Source organism: Entelurus aequoreus, linkage group LG16 (genome assembly GCF_033978785.1).
Source record: "Entelurus aequoreus isolate RoL-2023_Sb linkage group LG16, RoL_Eaeq_v1.1, whole genome shotgun sequence".
Taxonomy (NCBI): domain Eukaryota; kingdom Metazoa; phylum Chordata; class Actinopteri; order Syngnathiformes; family Syngnathidae; genus Entelurus; species Entelurus aequoreus.
Genome location: NC_084746.1, coordinates 21558708 through 21576038, shown reverse-complemented (window position 1 = coordinate 21576038; position 17331 = coordinate 21558708). Strand labels below are relative to the sequence as shown.

At 40.0% G+C, this 17331-nt stretch overlaps 1 protein-coding gene across 4 annotated transcripts in view; it reads left to right on the top strand.

Annotated features, from left to right (window-relative positions):
• Positions 1–17331, top strand: part of spire2 (spire-type actin nucleation factor 2) — a 100648-nt gene that overhangs the window by 34515 nt on the left and 48802 nt on the right. For all 4 annotated transcript variants that reach the window (XR_009821317.1, XR_009821318.1, XM_062022360.1 and 1 more), the window contains exons 4-6: positions 6965–7036; positions 7105–7269; positions 9226–9312. Coding sequence is in view for 2 of the 4 variants with exons in the window: in XM_062022360.1 (XP_061878344.1) it covers positions 6965–7036; positions 7105–7269; positions 9226–9312 (324 nt within the window). In the remaining 2 variants the exon portion in view is untranslated. The remainder of the gene's footprint in view (positions 1–6964; positions 7037–7104; positions 7270–9225; positions 9313–17331) is intronic.

The window sequence follows — 17331 nt, the reverse complement described above, 5'->3', positions numbered from 1 at the left end:
TTAGGCTGCTGCCCCCGCGACCCAACCTCTGATAAGCGGAAGAAGATGGATGGATGGATGGAGGTTAGTGTTTTTCAATGGCAGGTATGTTACGTTGACTAATATCACTTGATTTAACCTTTTCTTACATTCCACATTACAAAACAAAAGTATGTATGATTCCTGCTGATATCGTATTAGCTATTGGCCGGTACTCAAGGCTGTGCTATTGGTATTGTATCAGGACACGCCTAATACTATGGCGATAGTAGCGTTGGATATCAAAATACTTTGTCAAATATTCTGTTAAACTGAGCACATGAACATGACAAAAGGGTACAAGTAGTGGATAAAAAAGGATCCTGCAACTTCCGCAGTCAAAGTAGAGCTTAAGAGAACCACTAATTGCCAATTACTTAAGAATGTTGCATATCCACATGAAAAAGGAAAAAAACGTGTGCATTACAATGCAGTTGCAGTAAATGAACAAGAACACACATGTTTGCGAGCACAAAATAATGTTTTTTTTGCAGCTAAAGTCCATAAACATAAGAGCGGTGCATGATAAGGAACTAAACATCGTACAAAAAAGAAAACTAATAGAAAGGGGCTGTGGTGGAAAGACATGCATGGCAGGTGCATGTGGCAGAGCTTAGCAACAGGTGAAATGGTTGTTACTAGCTGGCGGAAAACAAAAGGAATCAAAACACGGAACAAAGACCATAATGTCTTACTGGTCTAATGCTCTTTTCACTTGAGAGTCGTAGACATGACGAATGAAGCTACAAGCTAAATGGTTGCGTGCCACAGTGCTCACCGACAAGAAGAACTGACCCTGCGTCTCAGTGGAGAACGTTACTGGGATCGTGGGCTAAACTCCAAACGCAGACATTGGACTGGACAAAAGACAATCATTTATTTAGAATTTGTAGATAGGTAGATAGATAGGCAGGGATGTTAAACATGCGGCCAGTGGGTTTGCCAAGTGTAAAAATTAGATTCCCTTTTAAATGAAAGAAAATGCTGGATGTCGCAATAGCAATTCTGTTAAGCAAGCAAATGGTTTATACCGGGGCTTAGCAAGTATATGTAAAGAATGGCTGCGGCTCCTCCCCGAACCTGACGTTTTACGTCTTTTGCTTCGAACACATCGTGCTTTGACACCGTCGTTTCCACGAAATGTCTCTGTAAAAAAAGGGAAAAGTGATTGAAAAATTATTCTCCTCCTATTTATTCACGGAAGTGAATGGGAAACCCCATATCTTTGTGAGTACGTTTTCTCTGTAATGAGCATCAATAAAGCAAAGCTACGCTCAAGGCTCACGCACAAGCACTTGAATAACATCCTGAAATTGTCTGCCACTAAAGATATGACACCTGATATTGATACACCTGTGAAAGCCAAAAGACGCCAGGTTTCAGAAATAAAATAAACAATTGGTAACGCCATTTAAAATGCTGCACGAGACACTGCACCTTGATATAGTTCTGTGAAAATGATTGTCTTCAGTGGAAATTTACACAGTGAACATTGTGTGATTTAATGCAATACTGTCAGTCTCTTAAGTTCATGTTTGATTTGTCGAAATTGTTCATGGATTGCACAGCTTTGATAAGTCTATCAAAACAGGAGTAACTCAACCCTCTTGAATACAACTTGTATGGTTTGCATAGGATTCATATGTGGAAATGACAATTTAATATGCCACATAAACACCTCCCCCCTCCTGTCCATATAACTCGCCAATACAAATCAAACACCTGCACAACACACTCAATCCCACAGCCCAAAGTACCGTTCACTTCCGCAAAGTTCATACAGCACATATATTTCCCCAAAGTCACGCACGTGACACGCACATAGCGGCACGCACGTACGGGCAAGCGATCAAATGTTTGGAAGTTGCAGCTGCGTACTCACGGTAGCGCGTATCCAACTCAAAGTCCTCCTGGTAAGAGTCTCTGTTGTCCCAGTTCTCTACGTGTTTGTGTTGCTTCAGCCGGCCGCTAATACACCGCTTCCCACCTACAGCTTTCTTCTTTGCTGTCTTCATTGTTCATTAAACAAATTGCAAAAGATTCACAAACACAGATGTCAAGAATACTGTGGAATTTTGCGATGAGAACAGACGACTTAATAGCTGGCCACAATGGTGTCCCAAAATGTCCGCTACAATCCGTGACGTCACGCCCAAACGTCATCATACCGAGACGTTTTCAGCAGGATATTTCGCGGGAAATTTTAAAATTGCACTTTACTAATCTAACCAGGCCATACTGGCATGTGTTGCAATGTTAAGATTTCATCATTGATATATAAACTATCAGACTGTGTGGTCGGTAGTAGTGGGTTTCAGTAGGCCTTTTAAGAGGATTATTTGTGTTATGTACATTTTCAGAATGTGCTTGTTCAGTTTTGGGCTGAAGTAAAACATAGAAAACAATCTGAAGTTGTCGTAGTTCAGGGGTGCCCATTACGTCGATCGCCAGCCAGGCATAAAAAAAAAATAGACCTAAAAATTAGCGATCATCAATCTTCACCAAGACGTCACTTTCGTCACTTGATTGACATTCACGGCACCCGACGGCCTTTTGAGAGGACACTGGCTGCTGCTAGCTCATTATTTGGAAAAAATGACTGACAGGATGGCGAGAAACACTCTTTATTTCAACAGACTCTCGCGCCGTATCTGCCGTCAAAACTTTAAAGACCGACTGCACAGTTCCTACCTTCACAATAAAAGTGCTTTTTCATCCTGCCTGTGCTAATAAAATAACAGTCTCAGAAAGCTGGTGTGTACAAGCTAGCAAGCTACGGAGTTTGCCGCCAATGTATTTCTTGTAAAGTGTATAAAACAAGTATGGAAGCTGGACAAATTAGATGCCAAAAACCAACCACTTTCATGTGTTATTGGACAGAAAGGAGGACTTTTTTTTTCTCTTCCATTTGAAAATTCGGACATTATCAGCACAACTGTCTGATTCCAATCAATGCAAGTCATCAGAATCAGGTAATACACCAACTTATATTCTTGTCTTTATGAAAGAAAGGAATCTATATGTGTTAAACATGCTTGTACTATCATGAAACACCTTTAACTTGTTAACAAAAACGTATCTTTCATAAATAAATATAAATTATATATACTATATTATATTTTTGGTCCCCCTTGAAAACGAGATGCTGCATTTCAATGGGTTTTCCATTAATAAATTCAAATATACGAATGAGGTACCGTATTTTTTGGACTATAAGTCGCAGTTTTTTTCATAGTTTGGCCGGGGGTGCGACTTATCCAGGAGCGACTTATGTGTGAAATTATTAACACATTACAGTAAAATATCAAATAATATTATTATTAATCGGATTTAGCGATTAGGAGTGACAGATTGTTTGGTAAACGTATAGCATGTTCTATATGTTATAGTTATTTGAATGACTCTTACCATAATATGTTACGTTAACATACCAGGCACGTTCTCAGTTGGTTATTTATGCGTCATATAACGTACACTTATTCAGCCTGTTGTTCAGTATTCTTTATTTATTTTAAATTGCCTTTCAAATGTCTATTCTTAGTGTTGGGTTTTATCAAATACATTTCCCCAAAAAATGCGACTTATATATGTTTTTTTCCTTCTTTATTATGCATTTTCGGCAGTTGCGACTTATACTCCGGTGCGACTTATACTCCGAAAACTACGGTAGATCCCCTCGACTTGATCAATTGAAAAGTAGCTCGCCTGCAGAAAAAGTGTGGGCACCCCTGTCATAGTTGTATTTTTAAGTTATTATGCCATGATTTTACCAGTCTGGCCCGCGGCCCCTGAGCTCAGATGAGTTTGACATCCATGGGTTAGAGGGAATCCGCTATAGCACATGCATCAAACCCAAGGTCCTGGGGACAGGTCTGGCCCGCCACATCATTCAGTGTGGCACGCTGCGTCATTCAGTGTGGTCTGCCACATCATTCAATGTGGCAACAACATCATTTAATGTGGCAACAACATCATTTAATGTGGCAACAACATCATTGCCCTTTGAGGGCAGCCATAATTGCGATGTGGCCCTCAATAAAAACAAGTTTGACACCCCTGCTCCATGGGCAGGCTGGCCAGAGAGCGAGACAAGGCTCAGTCAGGAAACACATTGCATCACGCTGCAAAAACTTGCCCAACAACATCATTTAATAGATTATATTTCTTAATTTGGCAGTGGTGCCATTTTATAGCTTTTTGATGCATTACTTTGACTGCCTGTTTATACAGTACAATTACTGGTGAAGTCTAGTTTGCTTTACCCCAAACTGATTTCAAATATGATCATTGAGAAAATATCATGGCATACATGAAGTTGGTTATAGTTATGGTATTAGCTATTTTTGAACATTCATACAGTTACAAAATGGTACATCACATATTACCTGTTTCTTATCACATGTCCTAAAATGAGTAGGAAGAAGCAGAGCTAATTTAATCCTACCCCTTTTACATTTCATAGCAATTTCTAACATGTTTGTTTGTTCACTTCCTGTACCGTAACAAAAATAATTCAATAAAATAAACACTGCAACTGCACACTTTTTTCCATCTATTGCATTGGTAATCACTTCCATTGTTTTTGGTTAAGGCCATCAATGTGGAGGTTATAGCAGTATATCTGCATTGGTTGTCTGCGAGTGTTCCACATTTATTACTGAACTTGTCAAATGCGTTGTTAAATATTTTTCTATGGATTGTAAACTGGTGTTTGTCTCCAGCCTCATAAATTGATACAAATTTTCATTTTGTTTGGGATTTTTCTGATTTGAAATAATAGGCTGCCGATGTACGTTACTGGTTCTGTAATTTCCTTAATAACTTTGTTTAATGTTTCCATATCATTTCCCTTACAATCAGTTGAGGTCTTGCATTTAAATTTATTCACAATTTTGATGTTCTCTTCTGTCACATTAGTGAGGAACATTGAGCTTGGATTTCTCTCTTTGGTATTGTTCAAGTCCTCAACTGACACTGGATCTGGAATATTTTGTTCCAGATTTGGTCCAATACTCTATTTACAAAGTAGTCATTAAAGTTTTTAACTACTGTACTTCATTCATATTGTCATTTTTTACATTTCCTTCCGAGAAATATTGAGGGTAACCCTTTTTAGCACCATTCTTATTGATGCTATTTAGGATGCCCCGTGTTGCTCTCATGTTGTTTTCGTTCCTGAAATATTCTTTAGATTTATGATATTTGACAGCTTTGCACAGATTCTTCACATGTTAATTAATCTATAATTGGGGTTCTAAAATAACAACTTGTAGTCTGCCTTCTCATTGTGTCACATGTCCAGACATTGCTTATTATCAATATCCAAGCAAGATTATAGCATTTTAAGTAGCCTCCTTTACATGTAGCCCTGTTAAGCTACAATGCTACATGCCAACGTATCATTACATTTGTCAATGGAGTTATCTAGTAATACCTTTTATAGCGCAGTGTAGACAAAATTGATGTTAAAATGTAAAAAAAAGCTAACAATGTATGCTAAACACAGCGGTCGGCAACCCAAAATGTTGAAAGAGCCATATTGGACCAAAAATTTAAAAAAAAATCTGTCTGGAGCCGCAAAAAATTAAAAGCCTTCTATAAATGATATAATGAAGTCGACACATGATTTAAGTGTCTATATTAGCTATATTAGCCTACTATCAAAATGACTATATATCGCAGGCTGACACAAATTGTCGAAATGTCATATTTATTCAACCCGATTTTACAACATTGGAAAACATTAGTAAAACGCAGGCTTGTCAGAGGGTGAGGTAACTCCTTTAAATTACTGGCTGAGAATGGCCAAAAGAATAGATGTTTGTGTCCAAGTTAAAGGCGGGCTGTCGCCTTCGAATGGATTTATAACAATCTATGCAAGTTGTTACCTTTGCTGTGGTCTATAACGGCACACACACCACTATCAGAAATGCAGGCAATTTTACATACAGATAATGTGTAATGAGAAATGCAGATATAAATTAAATACACAGAGGACATAAGTAAAGGAAATTAAATGAGCTCAAATATACGAGACATAATGATGCAATACGTACATACAGCTAGCCTAGTTAGCATGTTAGCATCGATTAGCTTGCAGTCATGCACTGATCAAATATGCTTGATAAGCACTCCACACAAGTCAATAACATCAACAAAACAACCTTTGTGCATTCACACACAGCGTAAAACATTTGGTGGACAAAATGAGACAAAGAATGAGTGGCATAAAATATGTCTTTCTCTGGTATTGTTGAAGACATGTATACATGTTAACAAACTACGGTGAGTTCAAGGACCACCAAAATTTTGTAGGACAAAACGGCGCTCGCCAAATACTCTCATCAGAGAATCATGTTTAATATAAACAGTGGGATTTTTAACAATTAGAGAGGTTTGTGTCATGTTTGTCCGCTTATAGAAACCATATTAAAACAAAAATATATTTTTCCCCCATCTGTTTCTATTTTCATACATTTTTGAAAAAGCTCCAGGGCGCTAGGGTGGCGCTAAAGAGCCGCATGCGGCTCTAGAGCTGCAGGTTGCAGACCCCCGCCTTAACACGTGCCAGTGTCCTGCTTGCTAAAATCAATGGACTGGAGGATGCTACATGCTAATGTTACATGTTATTGGACTTACCGCTGCATTGTAACCACCATTGCCACAAATTGTTGGAACTGTCTCTGTGATTAAATGTTGTTTTGGCTAAATCCTTATATATATTTCCCCCGGACCGAAGAGGGGCTCTAAGTCAGGCTTAGTGCTTTATGTCTGACTATGGATCTCTCTGTTCTGCACCTGAGATCCCACATCCCCAAATACACAAAACCAGGCAAGAAAAGTAGGTTTTACATAATACGATGAGTTAGGGTGCAGTGACTGCATGTACTGTATGTGCTTCCCAACAGGAATTTGTTCCCATATATGTGTCCTTTTCTTTGCATAGATGCTGAAGAAGATCACCAAGGAGGAAGCTGTGGAAGAAAGTGAGCTGGACAGCCTGAAACACAAAGACTGGGTAAGACGAGGTGGGTGTGGCTAACTGAACAAAGACAACATTGAGTTTGTGTTGTTTTTGCATCCAAGGCTCGTTTGTGGGTCCAGCTAATGAAGGACCTCAGGCAGGGAGTGAAGCTGAAGAAGGTCCACGAACAACCTTTCAACCCGCTGCCCACCGAGTTCAGCCTCACACCCTTTGAGATGCTGATGCAGGATATACGAGCATGCAACTTTCAGCTGCGCAAAGTCATGGTCAGTACCTAGTGCCGCAAAGGGGAACTGCACGTTTTTTTGAAATTTTGCTTATCGTTCACAATAACAATGAGAGACAAGAACACACGTCTTTGTTGCGGGGGGGTTACAGATGAGGAGGATTTTAAAGACAACAAACGCTTGGAAGATGTGGCTAAGGGGAGTCACTGTGTAGCTTTCAAAGCCCTCTAAAACAACTTCAAAACCCTTCAACGTTTTATATACACACTGTAAGTCTATATCCAAAACCAGTGAAATTGGCAAGTTGTGTAAATGGTAAATAAAAACAGAATACAATGATTTGCAAATCCTTTTCAACCTATATTCAATTGAATAGACTGCAAAGACAAGATTTTTAATATTCGTATTGGAAAACTGTTATTTTTTGCAAATATTTGCTCATTTGGAATTTGATGCCTGCAACATGTTTCAAAAAAGCTGGCACAAGTGGCAAAAAAGACTGAGAATGTTAGGTAATGCTCATCAAACACTTATTTGGAACATCCCACAGGTGAACAGGCTAATTTGGAACAGGTGGGTGCCATGATTGGGTATAAAAGCAGCTTCCATGAAATGCTAAGTCATTCACAAACAAGGATGGGGCGAGGGTCACCACTTTGTGAACAAATGCGTGTGCAAATTGTCAAACAGTTTAAGAACAACATTTCTCAACCAGCTATTGCAAGGAATTTAGGGATTTCACCATCTACGGTCCGTAATATCATCAAAAGGTTCAGAGAATCTGGAGAAATCACTGCACGTAAGCGATGATATTACAGACCTTGGATCCCTCAGGCGGTACTGCATCAAAAAGCGACATCAGTGTGTTAAGGATATCACCACATGGGCTCAGGAACACTTCAGAAAACCACTGTCAGTAACTACAGTTCATCTCATCGAAGATGGACTGATGCAAAGTGTAAAAGTGTTCTGTGGTCTGACGAGTCCACATTTCAAATTGTTTTTGCTAACTGCGGACATTGTGTCCTCCGGACCAAAGAGGAAAAGAACCATCCAGATTGTTATAGGCGCAAAGTTCAAAAGCCAGCATCTGTGATGGTGTGGGGGTGTATTAGTGCCTAAGGCATGGGTAACTTACACATCTGTGAAGGCACCATTAATGCTGAAAGGTACATACAGGTTTTGGAGCAACATATGTTGCCATCCAAGCAACGTTATCATGGACGCCCCTGCTTATTTCAGCAAGACAATGCCAAGCCACGTGTTACAACAGTGTGGCGTCATAGTAAAAGAGTGCGGGTACTCGACTGGCCTGCCTGTTGTCCACACCTGTCTCCCATTGAAAATGTGTGGCGCAATATGAAGCCTAAAATACCACAACGGAGACCCACGGACTGTTGAACAACTTAAGCTGTACATCGAGCAAGAATGGGAATGAATTCCACCTGAAAAGCTTCAAAAATTGGTCTACTCAGTTCCCAAACGTTTACTGAATGTTGTTAAAATATTGTTACAAATGTAGTCACACTTGCACCCGTTTTATATAGTTGTAGAGTTAGCATTTCCATTTTATTGGCACATTGTAAGGGCAATATAGATATAAGTTACATCGTACTTATCTTGCTAGGTGCTATAGCACCTTCGGAATGTTCGATTCCCACTTTAGCTGCAAGATATGTTCCCATGTTAAAAGTTAAAGTACCCATGATTTTCACACACACACTAGGTGTGGCGAAATTATTCTCTGCATTTTACCCATCACCCTTGATCACGCCCTGGGAGCTGCAGCGGTGGCTGCGCCCGGGAATCATTTTTGGTGATTTAACCCCCAATTCCAATGTGAGCATCCACACTGGTTGTTATCATGCTATCTTTTACTTCAGTTTTTAGTTTTTATTTCATTTGAGGCTGTGATTAGTGCTGATCTTAAATGAACATGTTAACATTTTTTAAGTTTAAAATACACAATGTGTTACTTTGCTTTTTGTATTTTAGTTGGATGGTGACATTCCGACCAGAGTTAAGAGAAACGCTCATGAAGTCATTCTGGATTTCATCAGATCGAGACCACCATTAAAACCAGTGAGTGTGGTATTATTTGTTTATTTTAAAATTTGATTCAAATTCATTATAAATAAGATGCAGTGTGAAAGAATGCCTACTAAGAGGTTTTACGTTAAAGGGGAACTGCACTTTATTTTGGAATTTTGCCTATCATACTCCGGCTTCCTCCCACTGCAAAAAACATGCACCTGGGGATAGGTTAATTGGCAACACTAAATTGGCCCTAGTGTGTGAATGTGAGTGTGAATGTTGTCTGTCTATCTATGTTGTGATGAGGTGGCGACTTGTACCACTTGTACTTGGTGTACCCCGCCTTCCGCCCGAATGCAGCTGAGATAGGCTCCAGCACCCCCCGCCACCCCAAAAAAGGGACAAGCGGTAGAAAATGGATGGATGGATTCACAATCCTTATGTAAGACAAGAACACATATGTTTTTCTTTTTTGTGTGCATTCTAAATAGTAAATGCATGCGATCAAAAGTCCACTTGAAATGGAGCCTGTGGCAGTTGCTCTATTCTGCCAGTAAAACCCTTTAAAAAAAATTCAAACACCTCCCTTAAGGTTTTATATAAATGTTAGTTTTTATGTAATGTAGTAACTGGCACATTTATGATAACTTTTAATATTTACATATTATTTTAACGAACAAATTTCTGTTGGTTCGCTTTAGTGCAGCTAGCAAACCACACTAAAAAGCCGTAAGTTAGGACACTGCTGATGGCACAATTGTAAAAGTTTACCATTGATTTCAATCAATCAATCAATCATCCATCCATCCATCCATCCATTTTCTACCGCTTATTCCCTTCGGGGTCGCGGGGGGCACTGGAGCCTATCTCAGCTACAATCGGGCGGAAGGCGGGGTACACCATGGACAAGTCGCCACCTCATCGCAGATCAATCAATCAATGTTTATTTATATAGCCCTAAATCACAAGTGTCTCAAAGGGCTGCACAAGCCACAACAACATCCTCGGTTCAGAGCCCACATAAGGGCAAGGAAAAACTCACAACCCTGTGGGACGTCGATGTGAATGACTATGAGAAACCTTGGAGAGGACCCCCCCAACCCCCCTCTAGGGGAGACCGGATGCAATGGACGTCGAGTGGGTCTAGTATAATATTGTGAAAGTCCAGTCCATAGTGGATCTAACATAATAGTGAGAGTCCAGTCCATAGTGGGACCATCCCGAGCGGAGAAAGGTCAGCAGCGCAGAGATGTCCCCAACCGATGCACAGGCGAGCGGTCCACCCCGGGTCCCGACTCTGGACAGCCAGCACCTTATCCATGGCCACCGGACCTGTGCCCCCTCCCCTCCACAAGGGAGAGAGGGAAAGAGGAGAAAAGAAAAGAAACGGCAGATCAACTGGTCTAAAAAGGGGGTCTATTTAAAGGCTAGAGCAGGGGTCCTCAAGTACAAATCTTGAAGGTCCACAAATGTTATTTTGAAACAGGCTGGGTCCGTTTATTATCGGTCAAGCTTATATAGTAGCAGGAGGTAGGTAGTAGTTTAACATTTTCTTAAAATTAACAAAAATAAAATAAATATCCAATAAAATACATGAAAGATTTTCTTTGAAACAAAAATAAATAAGAGCTTAAATACAACTTTCAGTTTTAACAAAAAATAAATACTTTTAAACACAATCCTCCTATCCCTGGTAAACAAATGACCTCAACAGATCTCATTCATGTGCAAATATAACTATGGTACAGTACATTCCCATTGTGTAAAACACAGCTGCTCAATGGGAGGATTGGGCTCTTGGGGTTGAAGCCAAGACTTTGAACTTTGGCACAAAAAAAGGTGTGATGGCCAGTAGGTAGGATGAAAACATATTGCTCTGTCCATTCTTCCTTGAAACTTCGGTTTTCCCTGTCCACCTTTCTTTGACCAGCCTGAGCCAACTTGGAGCATGCCATTGTGATTTGATTCACATTCAGTGACTGACGAGTGAACAGTTAGCGAAGTAGCGATATGAGACAACTGTGTACCTGCTAGGGATGTGCGTATCGATCCTGTGGTATCGATATATCGATACTCACACGCTACTCTTTTGGCATCACTTTTCTGAAAAAAGTATCGATATAAACCAAAAAACGGCGTGTGGGGGGTGCAAGCATCACTTTCAGATGTTTTTGATGACTTACTTAACTTACTATGTGCTGGGACACCCCTGTACCTGGCAGAGTATAGAGCTGGCCCAGTCACGTCACAGGAGACAGTGAATGAGCGTCGTCAACGTGCAACACACACACAGCCAGCCGACAGTGTTGTTACTTTTCCTGAACAGCAATCTGAGACTTCAGTCAAAGTAAAGTGTGACGTGTGACGACATATCTCGAGTACACTAAAGGTGTCAGACATTGTAGATAATTTTTCCAAGTTCATTTTCTCAGGGAACTGTCTTTCGTATGTAGGTTCATAGGACAAGGAAATCCTAGTTTATTGTGATAAGGAAATTATTGACTTTGCTTCAGAGAAGTGTTATAAGTTTACTTCCACAAAGAGGTTTGAAACATAACATTGTTATGAATAAATGTTTTTTTAAGCTTTTTCTAACAATACTTTTTTTTTGAGGAATAAGAAAAGTGAAAATGTGTATATTTTTGTTTATATTTAATTTATTTTTCATATTTATGTTATTTATTTTAATTTTACTTTTATTATATATTGACCATAATGAATGTGGTATAAATGGTCTGTATTTGTCTTGTGATTTGTCTTAAATAATAACAATAGTAATAATATTTTTGACTGACAAAAATTGCCAATAAGAAATTAATGGTATCTGTATCGGTATCGATGAAAAAGTATCGGTATCGTATCGAATCCTAAAAGTGTGGTATCGCCCATCCCTAGTGCCTGCAGCGAAAGGTTCCATGCATGTGGCATGAGCGCTGTATGACCCAGGTGGTAACAGCTTATCAGCACGTCGTTGTGATAGAGATGACAACCCATATCTGATTGGCTGATTCTGCAGCCAATCAGAGTGCTGTTTTTAGTCAAATATCTCAGCGTTTCGTTTACACTTTTCCGTGTCTCACTCACTCCGTCTCTCTAGAAAGAGAGAGACGGAGTGAGTGAGACACGGAGAAGTGTAAAGGAAACGCTGAGATATTTGACTAAAAACAGCAAAGAAAGTTGACTTGCGCTGGCGATAACTCAAAGATACAATTATTATATTTTTTTATAATAATTATAATTATATAAAAAAAAAAAAAGTTGTTTATTTTTTAAATTTTTTTTACTATAATTCGTGCTGGGTCCGGACGGACACGTTACTGGGTCCGGACATGGACCGCGGTCCGCCTGTTGAGGATCACTGGCCTAGAGTATACAAATGAGTTTTAAGATGGGACTTAAATGCTTCTACTGAGGTAGCATCTAACTGTTACCGGGAGGGCATTCCATAGTACTGGAGCTCGAATAGAAAACGCTCTATAGCCCGCAGACTTTTTTTGGGCTCTGGGAATCACTAATAAGCCGGAACGCAGATTTCTGCGTTCAAAGAACATTCCGCAGATTTCATTTCTGCGGAATGTTTGCGCATTTTAGTTTCCTTAGAAAGAAAATACGTTGTTGGGCCTTTCCGACTGTAGAAGCAGTGTTAATGTCCCAGCATAGATCTTCTGTTATGTTAAAAAAAAAAAAAATTAATTGTTTGACCCTTTCTACGAGATGCTTATTAATTAAAAGTTGAGGGTGTTTTTCCTGCCCTTTCCTCCGGAAGTCTACAATTAGTTCTTTGGTTCTGTTAGTGTTAAGAACCAAGTTGTTATTAGGACACCATGAAGCCAGCTGTTGCACCTCTGCACTGTATGCTGTCTCATCATTGTTACTGATGAGCACAAGCACCGTGATGTCGTCGGCATATTTGACAGTGAGATTGGATGTTGAAGAGGCTATGCAGTCATGTATGAAGAGGGTGAAGAGCGCAGGCCTTAGCACACAACCCTGTGGGGCACCGGTGTTGATGGTGAGCGTGGCAGAAATGTGCTCGCCTATTTTCAGGTACTGTGTGCGATTAGTTAAAAAGTCCAGTCTGTCTACAACAATTGTGATTTCCTCTTTAAGTGGTTTCATCATTGCCACTGGAACTCTTCGTTTTGGAAGTTTGATTGGCTGCACAGTTGTGTCGATTTCCAGGTTATATTCACCTTGTAAGCAGCCGTCGCCTGTAAACACGTCCTGAAACTCAGTCTTTATGTCGTCCAGCTGCCAAGTGTCTCCTGTCACCGGCTCTTTTGTCACAATACTATCCAGTGCATAAATGTTGTCGTATTGAACCTGAATGAGTTTCATTGCTTCACTTTTGTGCTGCGGCCAAGAAGTGCAGTTTTACAGTCTGCTTCTACAACTTGAAACTCAAATTTGTCATCTTAACTTTGCATTTTCCTAACGGACACAACTTTGAGTTATTGTTCATTACCAACACCTTGTCAGTGTGCTCCAATTTCACATCTGGATTCAACAGGTTGATTGGGATGACGTTGCAAATTGCACCGCAGTCAATCTGGAAGTTCACAATGTTTTCCTTGATCTTCATCCCAGCAAACGGTTGCTCTGTTTTGCCATTTTGTTTCTCTGCAATTTGGTTCACTTCTGCTGCTTTTGTTGTGTCATTATCTCTTCACATGAATCTAAATCAGTCTCTGTTATTGTGTGAAGTTTTTTCTTGTAATATTCTTTCATACCTGTACTGCTTCTGCATGCCACTGCAAAATGATCGTCCTTGCTGCATTGCTTAAATTTTTTCCCAAAAACTGGGCACCTTTGCTTGAACCTTTCATGTGTTTTTCCACAGTATTTACAAGATATTTCATTAATCCTGACTTTTCTTGTTGCATGTTTCACTGCATGTATGTCCTTCTATTGCTTTGCTGTACTCTCGTAAAATCTCCATTGACCTGCAAATTAGTAAACATTTGTCCAGATCTAACATGTCCTCTCTGAGGTGTGCGTGCCGCAAACAATCCTGTCTCTTATTAGCGAATCTTTTAATTGCCCAAAGTTGCAGGAACTTGCCAGCGATCTCAAGTCGGTCACATACGTGTCGATTGATTCTCCCGCAGCTTGGTTTCGTGCGAAAAATCTGTATCTTTCCACGGTTTCATTCACCTTGGGGTTGCAATGTCCATCTAGCTTAGTGATCAAACTGGAAACAGTCACTCTTGTGTCTGAGCCTATTAGCGTTCCACATAGCTCTCTGCCCCGTTCTCCAATGAGGTAGTACAAAAGTTTTACCCGTGTGGTTTCTTCTGCATCCGGCATTGCTAGCTCGATATACAGCATAAATTCTTCTTTCCAGGTCTTCCATGACTTTGCAAGATTCACAGAGTCCATACACCATTGTTGAGGGAGTTTTAATCCATCCATCCTCGTACCTCTTGAGCTTGTATTTCCTGCCTGCTCAGTGGTTATGTCGCGTAGCTCACTGTTATGCTACCAGCACTTAGCTTCCTTTAGCTTCGTTTGAAAAAAAATCTGTTTTTTCGGTACCTGCGCTGTCCTCACCGCTCAAAACGATCCGCTGCCACCATGTTTCAGCTTTTTTCTGTCTTTCAATGACTATACAAACTGGACGGTTGAGCTTTACCATACTTGCCAACCCTCCCGTTTTTAGCGGGAGACTCCCGGTATTCAGCCGGAGCTGGAGGCCACGCCCCCTCTTGCTCAATGCGGACCTGAGTGGGGACAGCCTGTTCTCACGTCCGCTTTCCCACAATATAAACAGCTTGCCTGCCCAATGACGTCATAACATCTATAGCTTTTAGAGCAGACCTGGGCATTCTGCGGCCCGCGGGCCGCATCCAGCCCTTTGTGCGTCCCTGTCCGGCCCGCGTGAGGCCAATTATAAATTACAAAATAAATTTAAAAACGTATCTATGTCGAGTGTGCAATACAACGATGCTGCTTTTGTTTTGAAAATCGTTATTTGTATTACTTCCGTGTGGACGTATGCGTGTGCGTGATTGTGAGTGAATGTGAACAGCTGCAATTACAAAATAAAGTTGAAAAAACATCTATGTCCTGCGCGCAATACAACTGTGCTGCTTTTATTTTGAAAAGTATTATTTATGGGCGTGTGTCCGTGTGTAACCTGCGAGTGAAGGTGCAAATGCAGCGACAAGTGATGCATGGTTTACACCCGAGACGCTAAAAAGAGAAAAGTTGATGAGGAATGCCGTGTTTTCAACAAGACATGAACTGCAAAGCAACGTCCCCTCTAAGGTGCGTGCCTGCGCAATTGCGCACTGCTCAATCGTCCGCTGCGCGCAGCAAGTATATGCCGCGCACCAAATCAAATCCCATCTGAATTCTAAACAAAATAAACATATTTATTCTATGGAATTTTGCAATGCAACTTTGAGTGACAGTGACAACAAGCGGCCCTCATGGTGTTCGTCAACACCGTTCAATTGAACACCGTTCAATTATTGTAACGTCTATCGAGATGCTTCGAGGACAGGAATTATATCGATCACTTTATTGAGCAAAACTGTTTATATTTGGACATAACCACACCAAAAACATGAGTAAAACAATTCTACCTCGAAAAACTAGTCATTTTCTGCCGTACAAACCAGGCCAAAACCAACTTGTCATCTGTCACCAACATGCATAGCACTAAACCACTGGTGCGTTTATGGCCAAACAAAAAGTCGGACAACTCAAACACCACACAAAGTTACACTATGACTCCTCAGTCATACGTGTGCTTATTTTACTGTCATTTATTATTAATGTTAATTTATTTATATTAGTCATGGAATGCTGTTACACACACTATGTTGAAGTATTACTATTATTATTAATTATTATTATTATTATTATTATTATTTATCTTACGGTATATATCAAAAATAATATTGAGCAAAATTTAATTGAAATATTGTCGATGTGGCCCTCCAGCAGTGCTCGGTATCGGGTAGCTCATGCGGCCCCTGGTAAAAATTAATTGCCCATCCCTGTTTTAGAGAGTAGAGTGCACAACTGCGCACACAACAAGGAGACGAAGCAGAAGAACGAGGAAGTTACAGACATGGCGACGCCGTCGACGAGCAAGATGAAGAAATACGCTTGCAAGTTCCAAAACGAATGGAAACAAGAATTTCAGTTTATCCAGGACAGTTCTAAGGGGAAGGGGTATGTAATTATGTTGCCTGTACATTTTGTAGAACAGACTTCTCCATTGAACACGGTGGCCGAGTCATGAACGGAGGAGAAGTTAAACAGGACAATACTGCCATCTACTGGATAGCCCCCGGAACACTGAAATTCAAGTATTTATTTTATTTATATACATAATAAAATAAATATATATACATATATATACACAGTTAGAATTCACTGAAAGTCAAGTATTTCATACATATATATATATATATATATATATATATATATATATATATATATATATATATATATATATATATATATATATATATATATATATATATATATATATATATATATATATATATATGAAATACTTGAGTTGGTGAATTCTAGCTGTAAATATACTCCCCTATTAACCACGCCCTTAACCACGCCCCAACCACGCCCCCGTCCCCTGGTATCGGAGGTCTCAAGGTTGGCAAGTATGGCTTTACCCTACTCACAGGGAACTTTTATTCAACAGTTGCCATTCAACATATACGGCACACTTCCGGGTCGGAACACCACACATACAAGGAATTCCTATTGCTACACCCACAACCCCGGAAGGGACAAGCGGTAGAAAATGGATGGATGGAATTAACTTTTACTAACTTAGAGGCGATGCAGCAGCTCACCAGCTAAGTATGTCAATAGCTGCATAAGCTCGTTAGCTCGCTAAGATAACGGCTCCGCTAAAAGTAGTTCCTCAGCATTACAGCTTATGATAACAATATCGCTAATACTTGGTTAATATGCAGTTTACGACATGTAAATGGAGTATTGTTTTAATTTTTTGAAAGTTTTTTTTGAAAGGGCTTTATGGGCCAATAGATGACTGCCCTTACCTTAATTGTTATCCACCTCGTACTT